The sequence below is a fragment of the Saccostrea cucullata genome, unplaced genomic scaffold (assembly GCF_032062105.1).
Source record: "Saccostrea cucullata isolate Sc308-1 unplaced genomic scaffold, CSIRO_AGI_Scuc_v1 ctg10037, whole genome shotgun sequence".
Lineage (NCBI taxonomy): Eukaryota > Metazoa > Mollusca > Bivalvia > Ostreida > Ostreidae > Saccostrea > Saccostrea cuccullata.
Window position 1 is genome coordinate 1 of NW_026924222.1, and position 16274 is coordinate 16274.

Genomic DNA, 16274 nt, shown 5'->3' on the forward strand with positions numbered 1-16274 from the left:
TTATATTTCATTTATTCTTATGTTTCTTTGTTCAAGCAAACGCTCGGCTGACTCTATAAACCACTATTGCGAAATGTCGGCGTTGACTGAGACAGCCGCCATTTTGAACCCGCTTCAGATTTTTGAATGCTAATATCTAGAGTTAAGATTTATCAACATTCGAACAAATTATATAGTAAGCATTATAATGAGGATTTCTATTAAGATACTAAAAATAAATGAAAAATACTGAAAAACAAAAAAGTTAGGAAATACGATTTTTTTAAAATTGCATCTCATAACGACCGGAAGTACTGACGACGCACGAAAAGGTGATTCTGCAAACCAGAAAGTCATGATCTATCATCTCCAATAAGTCTCCATATTATATACTTTACCATTTTCGATAAAAGTGCGCGACAAAATCACATTTTAAAATCAGGAAATTGTCCATAACTTGGCACCAGAAGCAAGTTTTCCAAATTTCTCTTCGGATGTATCAACTTCATATAATGACACATATTTTGTGAAAGTTTCATGAGAAACCGCTGAATAGTTTTCGAGAAATCGCGTGCACAAAATTTTGTCAAAAAAAAAGAATAAGAATAATAAGAAACAGTAGAATCACTATAAGGTCTTCCGTGAAGACGGAAGACCTTAAAAAGAAACAGTAGAATCACTATAAGGTCTTCCGTCTGAAACGGAAGACCTTAATAATAATAAGAAACAGAGTAAAAACAATATGTTCCCCAACTTCGTTTGGGGAACATAATAAGACTTGTTTTCAACCGCACGAAATCGTTCTATAAGTAATAAATATTGATCTGTCTTTTTTACAGATAAAGTGTAACACTCTGTAGATTAAATAATATCAATATTTTTCATAATGACAGTGCTGTATTATACTGCCATGTGATCATATGAATTTGACAGCTGGATTGTCCCACCAACCCCGCCATAAAAAAAGTTTCGCCCTTATGAAGTTCTTGAAGAAAATTAAAAACACACTCACCAATCCTCAATATGTACATTATTATTACGTTTATGCAATAAATGAACAATATTATGATGAATATTAATAAATATCAATAAATACTTTAGTTATGTGATAATTAAAATTATTATGTTATGTACACAAATGAATTATGAATAAATACACACATACTTACTATATGTGAACAAATGAATGTTTCTATAAATAATGAGTATATATGATTGCGCCCATGGGAAAAGGGTCCTTATGGCAATTTTTATGCATTTTGAGTTTTTCACGGATTTTGATATAGTAAGGTTAGAAGTTGTCAAATATGAATTTTTATAGTCCTAAGCCTACTCTAAGTAGGTCTTTTTCTTCATTTTTATCTAAGATACTTTAACCGGTTAATAATGACGTCATGTTTTCGACGACGTCAAACGTTTTCAGAGTGAACGTTAAATGATTTTCTTCTGTAATTTTACTACATGTATGGTAATTAATAGTTATGTAATACAGTCAAACTTGTCTTAGCGGCCACCCGAAATCAACGGCCACTCGCGGTCAGCGGCCACTTTATGTTCCCCCCGACGATTTTTACTATATATTTTAACTGGAATAAACGGCCACCTGTGTAACGCGGCCAGCGGCCACTCAAATCCTCACCCACAGCCTTACCGACACTGTAATAGGCGGCCATTTCGACACTTGTTGCGATTCTATCACGTCTTTTAAACGCATTGGCTTGGGTAATTATATCCTTGAGAGTCAATTTAACATATTGGTGCAATTAAACAAATTGTTTTTAGATACGCTGAAGTGTTGTTTATGAAAAAAATATTTCTCCTGTTAGATCAATTTGTAGTTATTTTTCAAGATCGCCGATTGAAAAATTAAAAGAATTTAATTACAATATATACTTTGCTCTAGCTAAAGAAATTCACACCTTGTAGATTTTGATTCCATGTAGAAGCCCTAATTGCTACTCTTGTGAAAACAAAGTGCTTCATATGGCATGATTATCTCGTGAATTTCACTAACAAGAGACGATCGATAGGGATTAGTCACGCTCTATTGCATATGACACCTGTGTTTTGGAATGATTTTCAACTCGTATATACATCTCTCTGGTCAACTGGTTAATTTTATTTGTGTGTCTATGTATGTTACATAGAAACTCTGACAGCTTGATAAACAATAAAATTTACCAGGCTTTAAAAACTTCAACAAGTAAGTTAATTGCTGATTAATTAAGTTGCGGGGGGGGGGGGGTTACACTGCTGACCATTTTGAACATATGAAAGTGAAATTTTTATTGACGTATTCTTACTTAAATTTCTCTGCTTTATTTTATTTACCATTAAACTGTATTTTTGTGGGGGGTTTTTTCTTTATAAAAAAAGGCTAATATTCAGGCACTGTAAGTATTTCTTCACATGAAAATTAAAAGAATTTATTATAATATTTCAATGTAGCAAAAGCACACTGATGAATGCAAGATGTTTAACTAATATATTGGAACAGAAACATGCACAAAATCTTAAACATTTCGAATTCTTTTTAAATGAGCTTGAATTATTATATGTACACATCAAAAACTTTTGTGTTGTGTTGTTTATTTATTGACCAAATGTCCTTTTCGAAGGCAAACTGGAATAAGAGGCCACCTGTCTTAAGTGGCCAGTTTCCAGACTTCCCAAAGGTGGCCTCTTAAAACAAGTTTGACTGTATTTGATAGCTTCCCATACACATTATTTTTATCTCATTGTCTCTTTCAATTATTGATTAATAATTACTTATTAAATAGTTATATAATGTAAACCAACTTTTATTTGCGTGCGAGAAATTTTCGCGAAGTTCACGAGAGCTCTATCATCGCGAATATTTCTCGCCGCAAACCGGTTCTTAAAGCTTTTATACCTATAAACAACAGATCCAAAGTAGGCTTGATCGCGAAAAATAATCGTCGCTAACTAGTTTATCCCTGGTTAATCGCGAAATAAAGTTGTCGCGAATAAAAGTTGGTTTACAGTATATTATGGATTCATCGGTGGTGTAGTATTATGATTGAATGTTTGTTTTACATTTCACTTTTCTATGACACCAGCAGCAGGGGGTATACTTAACACTCAATACACTCAAGGAAATGAGGTCAAGGTCATGACCTTGACCTAATTCCATAAAGTCTAGGTCATGACCTTGACCTCTACACACTACAGAGAACTATGTCAAGGTCATGACCTTGCCCTACTTTAAAAATTGTCTAGGCTATGACCTTGACCTAATTCAGGAGATCTAGGTTATAAACATGACATCCATACACAAGGACAAGGTCATGTCATTGACCTGAAGTTAACATTAGGTCATTTTAAGGTCATGAGTCTCGATTCTTCTCTAGGTCATGTTATACAACCTTGACCTAGGTCATGTAAAGGTCATGCTTCTCAAATCTGGCTGAGGTCATATTAACAAAAAAGTAGGTGAAGACCTATCAAGGAATAAGGTCAAGGAACTTGTATATAAGTTCGACTCAAACAGTTGTGACATCAAAATAGAGAATACGGAAAACATTATTTTGTACAACTAACAGGTTTGTATTTTCCCTCTTATTAGTTTTTTTTAACATTTTGTAATTTGAAAATGTTTCCTTCTTAATTTCTCTCTCTCTCTCTCTCTTTTGTAATTGAAATTAATTCAATTCTGAAGTTAAGTAGATCCAAATAAAATGTACAAATTCAAATTTTAAAACTGATCTGGTGAAATTTCTACGAAGTACAATGCGTGTTAGTTTCTACTCGTTTAATCTTTGAAAAAAGTTGAATAAAAAGATTCCTTTCAATATCTCGGCTTAAACTTTCTTAAGTTATAAACAAAAAAAAATTTAATTTAAAAATTTTCATTCAAAAATCTTTTTTTTTTCTAAGAACAAATTTCAAGAATATAAAGAAGAAATTGTAAATGTTCTATGATTTTCAATAGTCTACCCTAATACTGAAACCATCCTTATTTATATAATTCACTTCAAATCCCACTTTTGTGAAATTTTTAATAAAAAATTAAAAACCCACGCGGTTAAAACATCCATTTTAATCATTGAAAAATGAGCCAAGTTGTTATTTTCAATCTTTTTTTTTATTTAATTTTGTTTGAATCATCTGTCCTTAAATCAAAACTTTATTCATGTATTCGATTTTTCAAAATTAAAAATGAACAGTATTTCACTTTTGTAAATATAGAATTATTTCAAATTAAAAGAACATTAAATATTTTTAAAATTTGAATTGCTAAGGATACATGTCCATATAGCAATTTACAAATATCAATATTGAATAAAACATACATAGTCGCCGAACGATTTTCTAACAATAAAAACCTTTTTTTTTTTATATTTGCGCATGCAGTGGGAAAAACAAACTATAAACGAAGTTTGATGTAAAGATTATATTTATATGCTTGTTTATACATATAAGTTATACATGTAGTACATGCATTTATGTGATAACATAAAATCTAATAGAAAATGAATACAGTATATATGATTAAATTCATTAAGCATCAAGTACAAAACATTCATTAAATACAAAGGTCTATGATAAAATGTTATCTTTTTGATAAAGAAAACTTTGATTTTCGTGAACAATATACATGCACACTGTACTGTTTTAAATGAGTCTTCCTCTACACAACGAGTCTTCCGTTTAATAAGTGTTATAAATCACTGTTTTAACTCATTCAAAATTTATTTTCGTCTATGTTATAGCACTTTAACTGGAGCTTAGGTAACTTGAATTAACACATTTATGAAGGTTATAAGTAGTTCTAGTGATAGTCTCCTTTTTCTTATGCTGTACGTCCTTCATAAGCAAGAAAATTACATGGACACAAATTGCACTCTACGCCTTCTAAAATAGTCCTCCAGAAAGTTAATCAATATCTCCATCTGTTGTACATTTGCGTTCATAGCATCCTTCAGCGATCTCAAAGTTCGCAGCTCCTCTTGTAGGGGGTAGGTTGGATGTGAGGATCTCTGCGTCATTTTTCTTTTTAGCTTGTGACGTCTTCTAGAATACATTAAAAGTGTCTTTTTTAATATTGATGTATGATGAAAGTGAATTTAACATTTAATAAAAATAAATATTGATGCGATGTATGATGAAAGTGAATTTAACATTTAATGAAAATAAATATTGATGTATGATGAAAGTGAATTTAACATTTAATGAAAATAATTCAATCTCAAAGAATACTTGTTACAAAATACATTAAAATAGAAATTGGTTCAATTTATAAGGAAAAATACGGCTTAAATGCTCACCTTAATTCTGTTAAAATTGAGTCCTCCACACCGCTGAATGCCCCCTGGCTTCCTTGTGTCGGGGACTTGATACAGGTAGCTGTCTCCATGGCTGAAGAGTCCGTGAAAGCAGCAGCCGTACTCTTTGGCCCTGGTGATATTGGGGAAAATGCTGGGTAGGCATCTTTTTTAGGGGCACCATTTGGAACCGAGTTCCCTCGTTTCAGGGTGGGAGTTGCCTCAGTAACTGTAGGTGTTAAATATTTTTGGAACAGCACGCTTTCGTCCTCTAAGTCTTGGAAGTCGAGGCTCGGAAAGAGTTGTGGCGGAGAGTTACTGAAAATGAAACAATATAAAAAATTGCATAAATTTTCGTTCCTACATGTATTTTATTCAGATGAATTATAGCTTAAGTTTCTGCAATTTATATCACTAGTGAAGATAGTCTACATTCTGGACTGATTTTGTTTCATTACACTTTCCTTAACAATACGTACATGATATATACATATATATACTTTCATGCTTATTGAATTATGCATACTTATTTATGATAAAAATGATTATATATATACATAAATCTTTTCTATATTTCTAATAAAGTTCAAGATTTTAATATACATACCTAGACTCGAAATTCTTCTCGTCAAGTTCATTTTGTAAGTCGTTCCAAAACATTTGGAATTCAGAAAAGTTCTTTGATGAATTTTTCTGTTTGGGTTGTTGTTGTGGCTGCTTTTGAATTTCCTGTGGTCGGTCTTTTACGGGTTTTCCTAACATTTCCCTCAGAATAGGATTTTTATTTCTCCCCTCATTTTTCTTTTCAGCATTCCTAATTAAAATATAAGAAATAAAATAAAGTTTTTTCAGGAAATGAAGGTTCAATTACATGTATTTAAAAATATGTCTTTTTAGTGACAAAAATAATTTAATGTTTTTGCTTACCAAAGTTTAAAATGATGCATGGATAAAAATTTACACACTTATTTTAAAAGTTTATTCATTTTGTCCATTTAAAAAAAAGTTTTTAAGACAATGGTATTAGTCTAAATGACTCTTTTAAAAAAAAACACTCAAAAACGTTCAAATAATTATGCCCCTTTTCAAGTCTTTTTTTTTAAGTTAAAAAAAAAAGAGATAAAGGTAAATAAATTACTTACATGAATGATAACTGAGCCTCTGCCATTTTCACAAACTAAGTTTACTACCAAAGGATCGTCAAATAACTGTTGAAAAAACTGAATTGAAAAAAAGTTACCTTCTCAAACATTTATATACCATGCTTGTAACCTGTTTTTAAAATATTATGACCTGACCTTAATAAATGATCTTGAAATACTTTAGTTTTAATACGCATACAGGTCACTAACATCTGCATATTATTTTGGAGATTGTGTCGATATTTTGGCGCTAAAAGAGTTACTGTGTCAAGCAATGGTATATGATTAATGCTGACTTGTTACTTTTCTTAGATATATTTTTATAGTAAGTAGTATATTAATGTTCCGATAGTGTTAACTAAAAAAAATGATAATAATCATTCAAGCCAAATGATTGTATTGATGATGTTGATTATAATTACGACGAAACATATACAATAGGAGCAAATCTGGATCACCTTTTTTAGTGACCTTGAACTTTGGAGAAATTGTCATTATTAGGCGCGATTAAAAAACACTCAAGTTTGGAAAGAATCAGAAATAAATTTAAAGAAAAAAGAGGGAAGAGCATATCCAACTCCAATCCTTTATGAGCAATATCGGACAGTTAGTGTAATGGCTTTTAAAATTATCTAAATTGATAAAGGTATATAAATTGTAAAAAGTGCTAATTAATTAATTATTTATTTATTATAATTCTTCTTCCTTTTATCATGATTATAATTATTGTTTCAACGTATATTTGTCGGTAAATTCAGTGCATTTTTATATCTTAAACTATTAGTACTCAGATCTAATGTACTTTGTGGTCTTTGTGAATTTTGAGATCCGCGCGTATTTGGCTGTTCCCGCGGTTTATTGAAAACGAGGTTAACCTCATTACTTCAAAAAACATGGTGTTTGGCTGCAGAATGTGGATTTTGGCTGCATCAGTGCTAGGCCTAATATGTTTAAGGTCAAGTGTGGCCGATCCGATGTGCATTAAATGTTCTAAATTATCAACGACTGCAAAATGTTTGATGCCGGCACCGTGTTACAGGGTGTACGGGTTCGTAACAACCGTGTTAGTAAGGAGATGCAACACTCCAATTTTCTTTTTTCCATCAACGGGGCCACGTGCTGTGATCAAAACAGCCAACCGTGCAAACTGTGGTAAGTTTACTTTATTTAATTTACTCAACTAATGAGACTTAAGTTCGTAAAGTAGGCCGGGGGAGGGCATATTAATGGAAATAAGTTCAAAAGAACGGAGGGAAAAGGGTGCCACATTGACATGGCCTATATCATTTATTTTGGCGCCATTTTTTTTATTGAATGTCAAACCTTCACTTGTTCTATTTAAATGTCAACTAATTTAATGGGATAGGATGATAATGGAGGATGTGGGATTTTTTTTTATTTTAAGTGGAATTGTGAAGAGAAAATAAATTTACATCTACACTATGCAACATTTTTTTCTATTGTATGATCTAAAAAAGCATATTCTAAGTAAGGATATTAAGATTTAACGAAATAATTAATTTTCAGACATTATCACAACCACAAGAATCTTAGACACCCAAAGTACAGCTAGTACCATAGACCCTTACACCGGAGAACCCCACAGTATGGCGTCCACAGACCTCCAGAGTATGACCGGTACAAGAGAACCCCCCAGTACGGCGTCTACAGAACCCCCCAGTACGACGTCTACAGAACCCCCCAATACGGCATCCACAGACCTCCAAAGTATGACCGGTACAAGAGAACCCCCTAGTACGGTGTCCACAGACCTCCAAAGTATGACCGGTACAAGAGAACCCCCTAGTACGGCGTCCACAGACCTCCAAAGTATGACCGGTACAAGAGAACCCCCTAGTACAGCGTCCACAGACCTCCAAAGTACGACCGGTACAAGAGAACCCCCTAGTACGGCGTCCACAGAACCCCCTAGTACGACGTCCACTGACCTCAAAAGTACGACCGGTACAAGAGAACCCCCTAGTACGGCGTCCACAGAACCCCCCAGTACGGCGTCCACTGACCTCAAAAGTACGACTGGTACAAGAGAACCCCCCAGTACGGCGTCCACAGACCTCCCAAGTATGACCGGTACAAGAGAACCCCCCAGTATGGCGTCCACAGACCTCCCAAGTATGACCGGTACAAGAGAACCCCCCAGTACAGCGTCCACAGACCTCCAAAGTACAACAGGTACAAGAGAACCCCATAGTAATTTTAAAATAAAGCTGAATTGTAAAGAAAATTGAAATATAGTAGAATTGTCAAGAAAATTGATATAATTAGTGAACTGTTTGTACTATTACTTTTTATTGATCAGAAAAAAACATTTAGATTAGGATATTTAATTAATCTTATTTATTTTTCAGGCATTTTTACAATCCGGAGTGTCATTCAAGGTACTGCCACAAAACCCGGTATTTTGTCTAGTGCAGCTGAAGATGAGAAGAAAGTTGAACAGGTGTCGGGAACTCAATCTTCTGGACAGACTTTGAGCATGGGTAATTTTTGGAACTTTGACTTGGAAAAAAAAATTTCAAGTTTTTTTTTAAATTCAAACTTTCAAGTTAAATAAGATTAAAAGAAAGAAAGTTTAATTAGTTCAGTGTGTAAAATTTATCTTTTTTATTTCAGATATAATTATGAAAGTAGCAGAACTGGCAACACCCATTTTGATTATTATTATGATCGTAGGTGTTCTTGTACGGAAGTGTAAGTCCCGTTCAGACTCAACTACCTCTACCACGTCACCTATACAATCCGTGCCTCCTGTGCCAGCCTCCATCTCTACCAGTTTACCTGGTTCAGGCTCTTCCACTTCACTTTTTGTTGAGGTCATGGACAATGAAACTCAAGTTTCTCCAGGTCCTGATGAACAGACAACACCAAAGAGACCCCTGGATCCAAAATCCAAGCCAAAAAGAAAACTTCCATTTAGGGCTGCACGCAACAAACCATGGAAGTAAATGAAAAACCTTTTTTCCTACGGGAAGCAACTCGTCTCAGTTGTATGGTTTTAAATTATCAAGAGTTTGTTGGTTGTTTTTTTTTTGTTTGGATACAGTAGAAAGCCTTGGACAATCATTCCTGTATTTTTCATTCCAAGTTGCACTGTGATTCCTTTTATGTACTTTTTTTTTTCTAGAATTTACACACTTAGTTGTAAAATTAAGGGAAATAGATTTTTTTGCTTAATGAGCTTCAAATGTGCTTAAGTTCTCATTACATTTACAATTTTTAGTTCATGGTCCTTAATATTTTCATTCTGTGTGATCGAATTGTGATTTTACCTTGTGCAGTAAAAGAAATGTGTTCAATTTTATAGCTGTTCACATTTACGCTTTTTATTGGTAATTCTTATCATTCCTTTTGATTAAAGCTGTGATTTTTTTTCTTAAGGTATTCAATGTATAATGAAGGGATTTTGAATGATTTTAAATAATTCTCTACTACTAGTAGTTAAAAACGCATTGCTAGAAAAAAGAGAAAATTGAAATGAACCAAATTCACAATACTGATAACATGTAAGGAGACAATCATTTTGCATGTTTAAAAAAGGTTTTGGAAGAGTAATAACCCTTTATGAAAAAAAAGAGAAATTTTTGCGGTAAATAATTTATTCTTTTTCTAAGGAGATAGTCGTTTTGCATGTTTTAAAGTTTTTGAAGAGTTATTAGACTTTGATGAAAAAAAAGAAGAAATTTTTGATCTCTCAAAAAAATTATTCTATTTCATAATTATGAAGAGGGAGTTTATGCATATTTCACCAAGAGATTTGTTTGAAATTTAAATTGCTTTTTACTATATCTGATATAAACATACACTGTCCATAGACTTCAGTGTAAAATTCAAGGTGCAATTAATTGGACAAAAATTTGTAAATTCCTTTGGTGGAGCATTTTTATTTGATAACATCTTTAAAATATGACCATGATTAAGAATATGGGATTATGCATTTACTACGTACAAAATATCGTCGTTATACATTGAAATACCTTAAATTCAAACTAAGGGGAATAACTCTTAGTGTTTGCTCAGCATGTTCAACATGAAGAAGAAAAGATTGACTTGTTTGCATTTTTTTCTTGTTTAAATACAGTGGTATGTATTTTTTATAATCCTAATTCCCAACGATTATTTTATAAGATATAAAAGAATGTGATTTATGATGTTTTTATTTACATGCAGTATTATACACTTGAAAACTCTTGATCATTGTAAGTGCCAAGGAGTGCTAGGACATTAATGAATATTGATGTTCGATAATTTTGTAGCCATTATTGTTCCTTTTTTTTGTAAAAAAAAAATACAACGGGTATGTATTTTTTACAATCCAAAGTGCCAATTGTCATTTTATTAAATATATATACATGATTTACAAATTGATTACTTTTATATGCTTTTGTTTTTGTCACTGTAGAAAAACTGCACAAATAAAACATGTTTTAAAAAAATCTATTTGTTGTTATTTTGTTCAATTATGTTTCAAATTGAGAGATTCTTTTTTCATACCATTATGTTGTATGTTTCATATTCCATATCTAGGCATATCTAGGGAACTTGATAGCAACATTGTTTCATTGGAGTTCACATGATATTTGCGTTTTTTTAAACAAAGGAAATTTGTTATTGCAGAATGAAAGTTTGGTTTAGTGAGGATGTAGAAGAATATATACTTCCTCCAGGAGAAGACAGAAGTTGTCCGTGGATGCAGATGGCTATTGATCGTGCTCATTTCCAAAGACGAATAGAAAAATTAAAGCCTGTTCTTGAATATGTGTTAGAGAACAAACTAAGTAAAATGAAAAATAACACACATGGCCCTACACCAACTGTCAATGAAAATAAAAGAGTTCATTAGTTGTAACAGAAAGATATAAAATGGAAAACAAAAACACAAGTAGTCTATTGCAAGAAATTCTTGAGTGTCTTCAAGATGAAGAACATATAAAATTCTTTGCAAGTGTACATGGTATAGCGGGGGATCCAGATGTTGAACGTAGATTAGAACAGGTACGGAATAGTGGGGAAAATTCTATAAAACGACCCCGCTGTTATAGTGGTAATCTAAATCAAACTGGAAAAGGGGGAGGAGTGAAAAACCCTATTTTGTGTGGAAAAAAGAAGTGAAAACTTTTAAGAAAACACTGGCAAAAGACACGTCATACAAAGTGAAGTTCAATGAAAATTGGTATGGTGAAAGGTTGTTAGATATCTATCAAAATTTACACGAAATGTTCGACGATGTTTTACATCAAGCTAGGGGACACGATGCAGACCTTGGTCGCGTAGTTCTTCATCATCCAGATTTAATCAATCCAATCGTAGTACCATTACAAAGTTGGGAAAATTTAAATGCAGATACTGTTTTGAGTGAGGTGACAAAGGTACTAAACTCGAACGAAAATATCAAAGTTAATGAGGGATTATTGGTTACGATAGGATCAATTGAAATGCCAAAGGGGGGGAGTAAATTACCAATTACATCTTTGGTAGGACCTAAAAACTCATTAGAACGGAAGCAATCAACATTCCACATTGAAAATGACAATAAAATCTGTCTAGCGATTGCAATAGGATTATGTTTCTTGAAGTTGTGTGAAAAAGTGGAAACAAAAACATGGGACGAACTAACAAAAAATGACAATGGAACGATGTTTGACAAGATTATAAAGCATCAGACAGTTAAAAAAAAATTCTACGAAAATATACTGATGAAAACAAGAAAAAAGTCACAAACTGAACTTGCAATGTACCTCTGTAAAAAATGTGGTGTATCAACTGATCGATATTTAGGGCTAAATGACATTCCACCTTTTGAGAAATTCCTGAATATAAATATTTTAGTTATCTCTTCTCGCATTGGAGACAAATTTATTAGGGTAGTGGATGAAAATGAAAAACCAAATATCTACTTGTATCATGTAGAAATAGGAGAAGAGAAACATTGGCACGGAATTGCAAAAATTCAAGGTTTTTTTAAAGCCAATTTTTGTACCCAGTGTTTGAAAACATATAAGCACCAATATAAACATACATGCGAAACGACTTGTAATGTTTGTCTACGTAAAAACTGTAGAGACAGAGGTGCACGTGGATACCTGAGTTGTCGATCTTGTGGTCGAATGTGTAGATCACTGGAATGTTTTGAAAAACATAAAATTGAGAAAAAAGTCCGAGGAAAATTAATTCCGAGTCAGTGTAATTCAGTATACCAGTGCAGAATATGTAGAAAAGTCATAAAATATTGTGAACGGTCGCCAGAACAACATAGATGTGGAGAATGGAAATGCAGCAATTGTACTCAATTTCAAGTGGGACAGCATTTATGCTATCAAAGAAAACTGAATGTCGATATCACGAAAAGAAACAAAAAAATTATTTTCTATGACTTCGAGACTCGTCAGGATGAGGCATTGCAATGCAAGAGCGGTTATCGTCCTTCTCCCGTACGTTGTAAAAATTGTGTTGGAAAAGAAACCCAATGCATTGAATGTTGTCTATGTAAAAACTGTATGGAACCATCTTGTGGGATGAAACAACATAGGGTCAATCTTGCAGTTTTGCAAAAATCATGTAATATGTGCGAAAAGAACCAACTCACACCTGACTCAAAGTGTGATAATTGTGGAACACGATGTAGAATATGTGAGAAGAAGGATAAAAACGAATATGTTTCACCACCGTGTACAGAGTCGTGTGGATTCAGAGAAGTCATTTTTGAAGGGGATGATGCTGCTTTGAAGTTTTGTTCGTATATAACTCAGGAACATAACAAAAATTCAATATTAGTGGCACACAATGCTAAAAGTTTTGACTTGTACCCAATTCTTGAAGTATTAATTGATCGTCATTCTATTAGACCCGATAAAATAATATATAACGGCTCAAAAATCATGTACATGTACATAGGGAGAAAGTTGAATTTAACATTTTTGGATTCTCTGAATTTTCTTCCAATGAAATTAGCAAAGATACCAAGTGCATTTGGTTTGGAGGAATTATGTAAAGGGTATTTCCCACACTTGTTTAATAAAGTTGAAAACCAGACGTTTGTGGGTAAATATCCTGATCCTCAGTATTACGGTCCTGATTATATGTCAAATGACGATAGAGAGGATTTTTTAAAATGGTACGAAACAAAGAAAAATGAAACATTTAATTTCAAGAAAGAAATACGAGAGTATTGTAAATCTGATGTTGACATATTAAGACGCGGCTGCCTGGCATTCAGAAATCTTGTTATAGAAGCCACATCCATAAAGAAGGAAAACAGACAAAGGGATGGGACAATTAAAATATCATCTACACTTGGAGTTGATCCGTTTGATCACGCTACAATAGCCAGCGTGTGTATGGCTATATATAAATCTCTTTTTCTGAAAGAAGAACTGGAAATTGAGATTAAAGGTTCTAATTTAGACAGTCTGTCTTCGTGGCACACAATTAAATTAGACGAACAAAATTTAGAATTCATAAACATGAATGGGGACAATTTGTACATTAATGACTTATTGAACGATCCTAATGTTCTTGTTGGTGAAACAAGATTTGCTAAGAGTCAAATAGCAGTTGTGCCCTCAACTGGTTACTCTTCAAATGATAATTACAGTAAGATATCAATTCAGTGGTTGGAATGGATCATGGAACAAAAACGTCGACAAGGTACTCCTGTTTTTATTCAGCACGCATTGAATGGAGGAGAGATACTCATACCAAATACCAAATACAGATGTGATGGGTTTTCTGATGAAAATGGAAAGAGGACAGTGTACGAGTTTTATGGTAACTACCTATTTTGTTTTGATATTTCTCTTAATGTACTTATAGCAGAATAAACTGTAATTACTTCACTAAGTTATTTTCTTTGACAGGATGTTTATTTCATGGCTGCCCTAGCTGCTATCCAAATGACAGAACTACAACGAAACATTCATTGACGAGTCAATCAATGGAAGAGCTCTATACTGTTACGAAGAAGAGAGAACGAGAACTAAAGCGTTTAGGCTATAAGTTAGTCACAATTTGGGAACACGAGTTTCTTAAGCAACTAACAACACTTGAACCTTTGCAACTTTATGTATCAAGTCTTGATATCCAGGAGAGGTTGAATCCTAGAGATAGTTTCTTTGGAGGTCGCACGAATGCTGTAAAACTTCATTATAAGGCTAAAGATAATGAACAAATTCATTATTATGATTTCACCAGTCTTTACCCTTGGACTAACAAATATTGTAAATATCCCATCGGACACCCTATGATCATCACAGAAAATTTTGGACCTCTTGATAATTATTTTGGACTAGCAAAGGTTAAAGTTTTACCTCCAAAAGGATTGTACCACCCTGTATTACCCTATACATCTAATGGAAAGTTAAAATTTCCACTATGTAGAAAGTGTGCAGATGATGAGAATCAAAACATTTGCAATTGTTCCATAAATGAAAGATGTCTTATAGGAACATGGTGTACACCCGAGTTAGAGGTAGCCATTTCAATGGGTTACAGAGTACTGAAAATATATGAAATATACCACTTTGAAGAGGCTACACAATATGATACAAAAAGTGGCGAAGGTGGACTTTTCTCAGAGTATGTGAACATGTTTTTAAAACTAAAACAGGAAGCATCGGGATTTCCTCCAGAATGTGAAACAGAGGAGCAGAAACAAGAATACATCTGTCATTATAAAGAAAATGAAGGTATACTGCTGGAGTATGACAAAATTCATAAGAATCCAGGCTTGCGATGTTTAGCAAAATTGTGTTTGAACAGTTTTTGGGGGAAATTTGGGCAACGTTTATTGATGCGACAATCTAATTTCATCCACGAATCGGAGACACAGAAATTTTTTACAACTCTTACAGACGTGACAAAGGTTGTGAATAATTTTCATATAATTTCGAAGGACACAATACAGCTAGAATGGACCGATCATCCTTTGTTTCCAGCAGCTGACTACAGAACGAACATTTTTTTAGCGTCATTTACTACGATGTGGGCACGTTTAAAATTATACAGTGTTTTAGACATTTTGGGAGAGGATGTGCTATATTTTGATACTGACAGTATTGTTTTCAAAGTATCATTGCCGTCCGATATTCTTCTCAAACTTCCCATAGGCAACTATTTAGGTGAATTGACAAATGAAATTTCTATGGAAGATGAATTCATAAAAGAATTTGTTTCTGGTGGGCCGAAAAATTATGCTTACAGAACGAAGTCAGGGAAAGAAGAATGCAAAGTTCGAGGATTCACATTGAACTGGAAAAATTCAAAACTTATAAATTTTGAAGCTATTCGTAATATGATAACTACTCCAAACAAATCTGTAGTTACTGTCTCAAATCCAAATAAGATATGTAGAGACAGTAGAAAACGAAAACTCTACAACCAAGTTGAAGATAAAAAGTACCAAATAGTTTATACTAAACGAAGAATTCTGTCAAACTTGGACACCGTTCCATATGGATATTAGATACAAAAGTGTTTTTTTTTATTAACTTTATTGAAAACATTATGCTCATGTAAAACATTGAAAAGAAGATATAAATAAATGTTTATAAAAGCAATAAATTTATATGAATTTATCAGTTTGTCTGTCTTTCCACACATTAATTAGTATTTTATCCATTGGAGAGTTCTCTTTCTTTTAACATTCGGAATACCAGGAGGTCTTCCAATTTTATTCTTCTTATTTGAATGGTAAACGTCCGTGATTCCAGATCCTGTTTGCAATAATGTAGTGGTATCGACGTCCTTTGACTTTCCAGAACATTCATCTTTTGAAACAGATTGATTTTCCACCGCAACCATTTGTTCAGACGAAATTACAGGTTTCCTGTTGGTAGAAATTTCATCACCCTCC

General features: G+C 33.1%; 2 protein-coding genes across 2 annotated transcripts; one reads left to right on the forward strand and one right to left on the reverse strand.

Annotated features, from left to right (window-relative positions):
- Positions 1–4786: 4786 nt before the first annotated feature.
- LOC134265973 (uncharacterized) lies at positions 4787–6432 on the reverse strand. Its single transcript, XM_062748169.1, has 4 exons — positions 6407–6432; positions 5872–6078; positions 5268–5582; positions 4787–5013 (listed from the first exon to the last, which is right to left on the reverse strand). Exons 1-4 carry the CDS (start codon positions 6430–6432, stop codon positions 4824–4826), a joined length of 738 nt encoding a protein of 245 aa, XP_062604153.1. The 3' UTR covers positions 4787–4823.
- A 4855-nt stretch (positions 6433–11287) lies between these two features.
- Positions 11288–15884, forward strand: LOC134265974 (uncharacterized). The gene is made up of 3 exons (XM_062748170.1): positions 11288–11419; positions 13576–14191; positions 14281–15884. Exons 1-3 carry the CDS (start codon positions 11288–11290, stop codon positions 15882–15884), a joined length of 2352 nt encoding a protein of 783 aa, XP_062604154.1.
- The last annotated feature ends 390 nt before the right edge of the window (positions 15885–16274 follow it).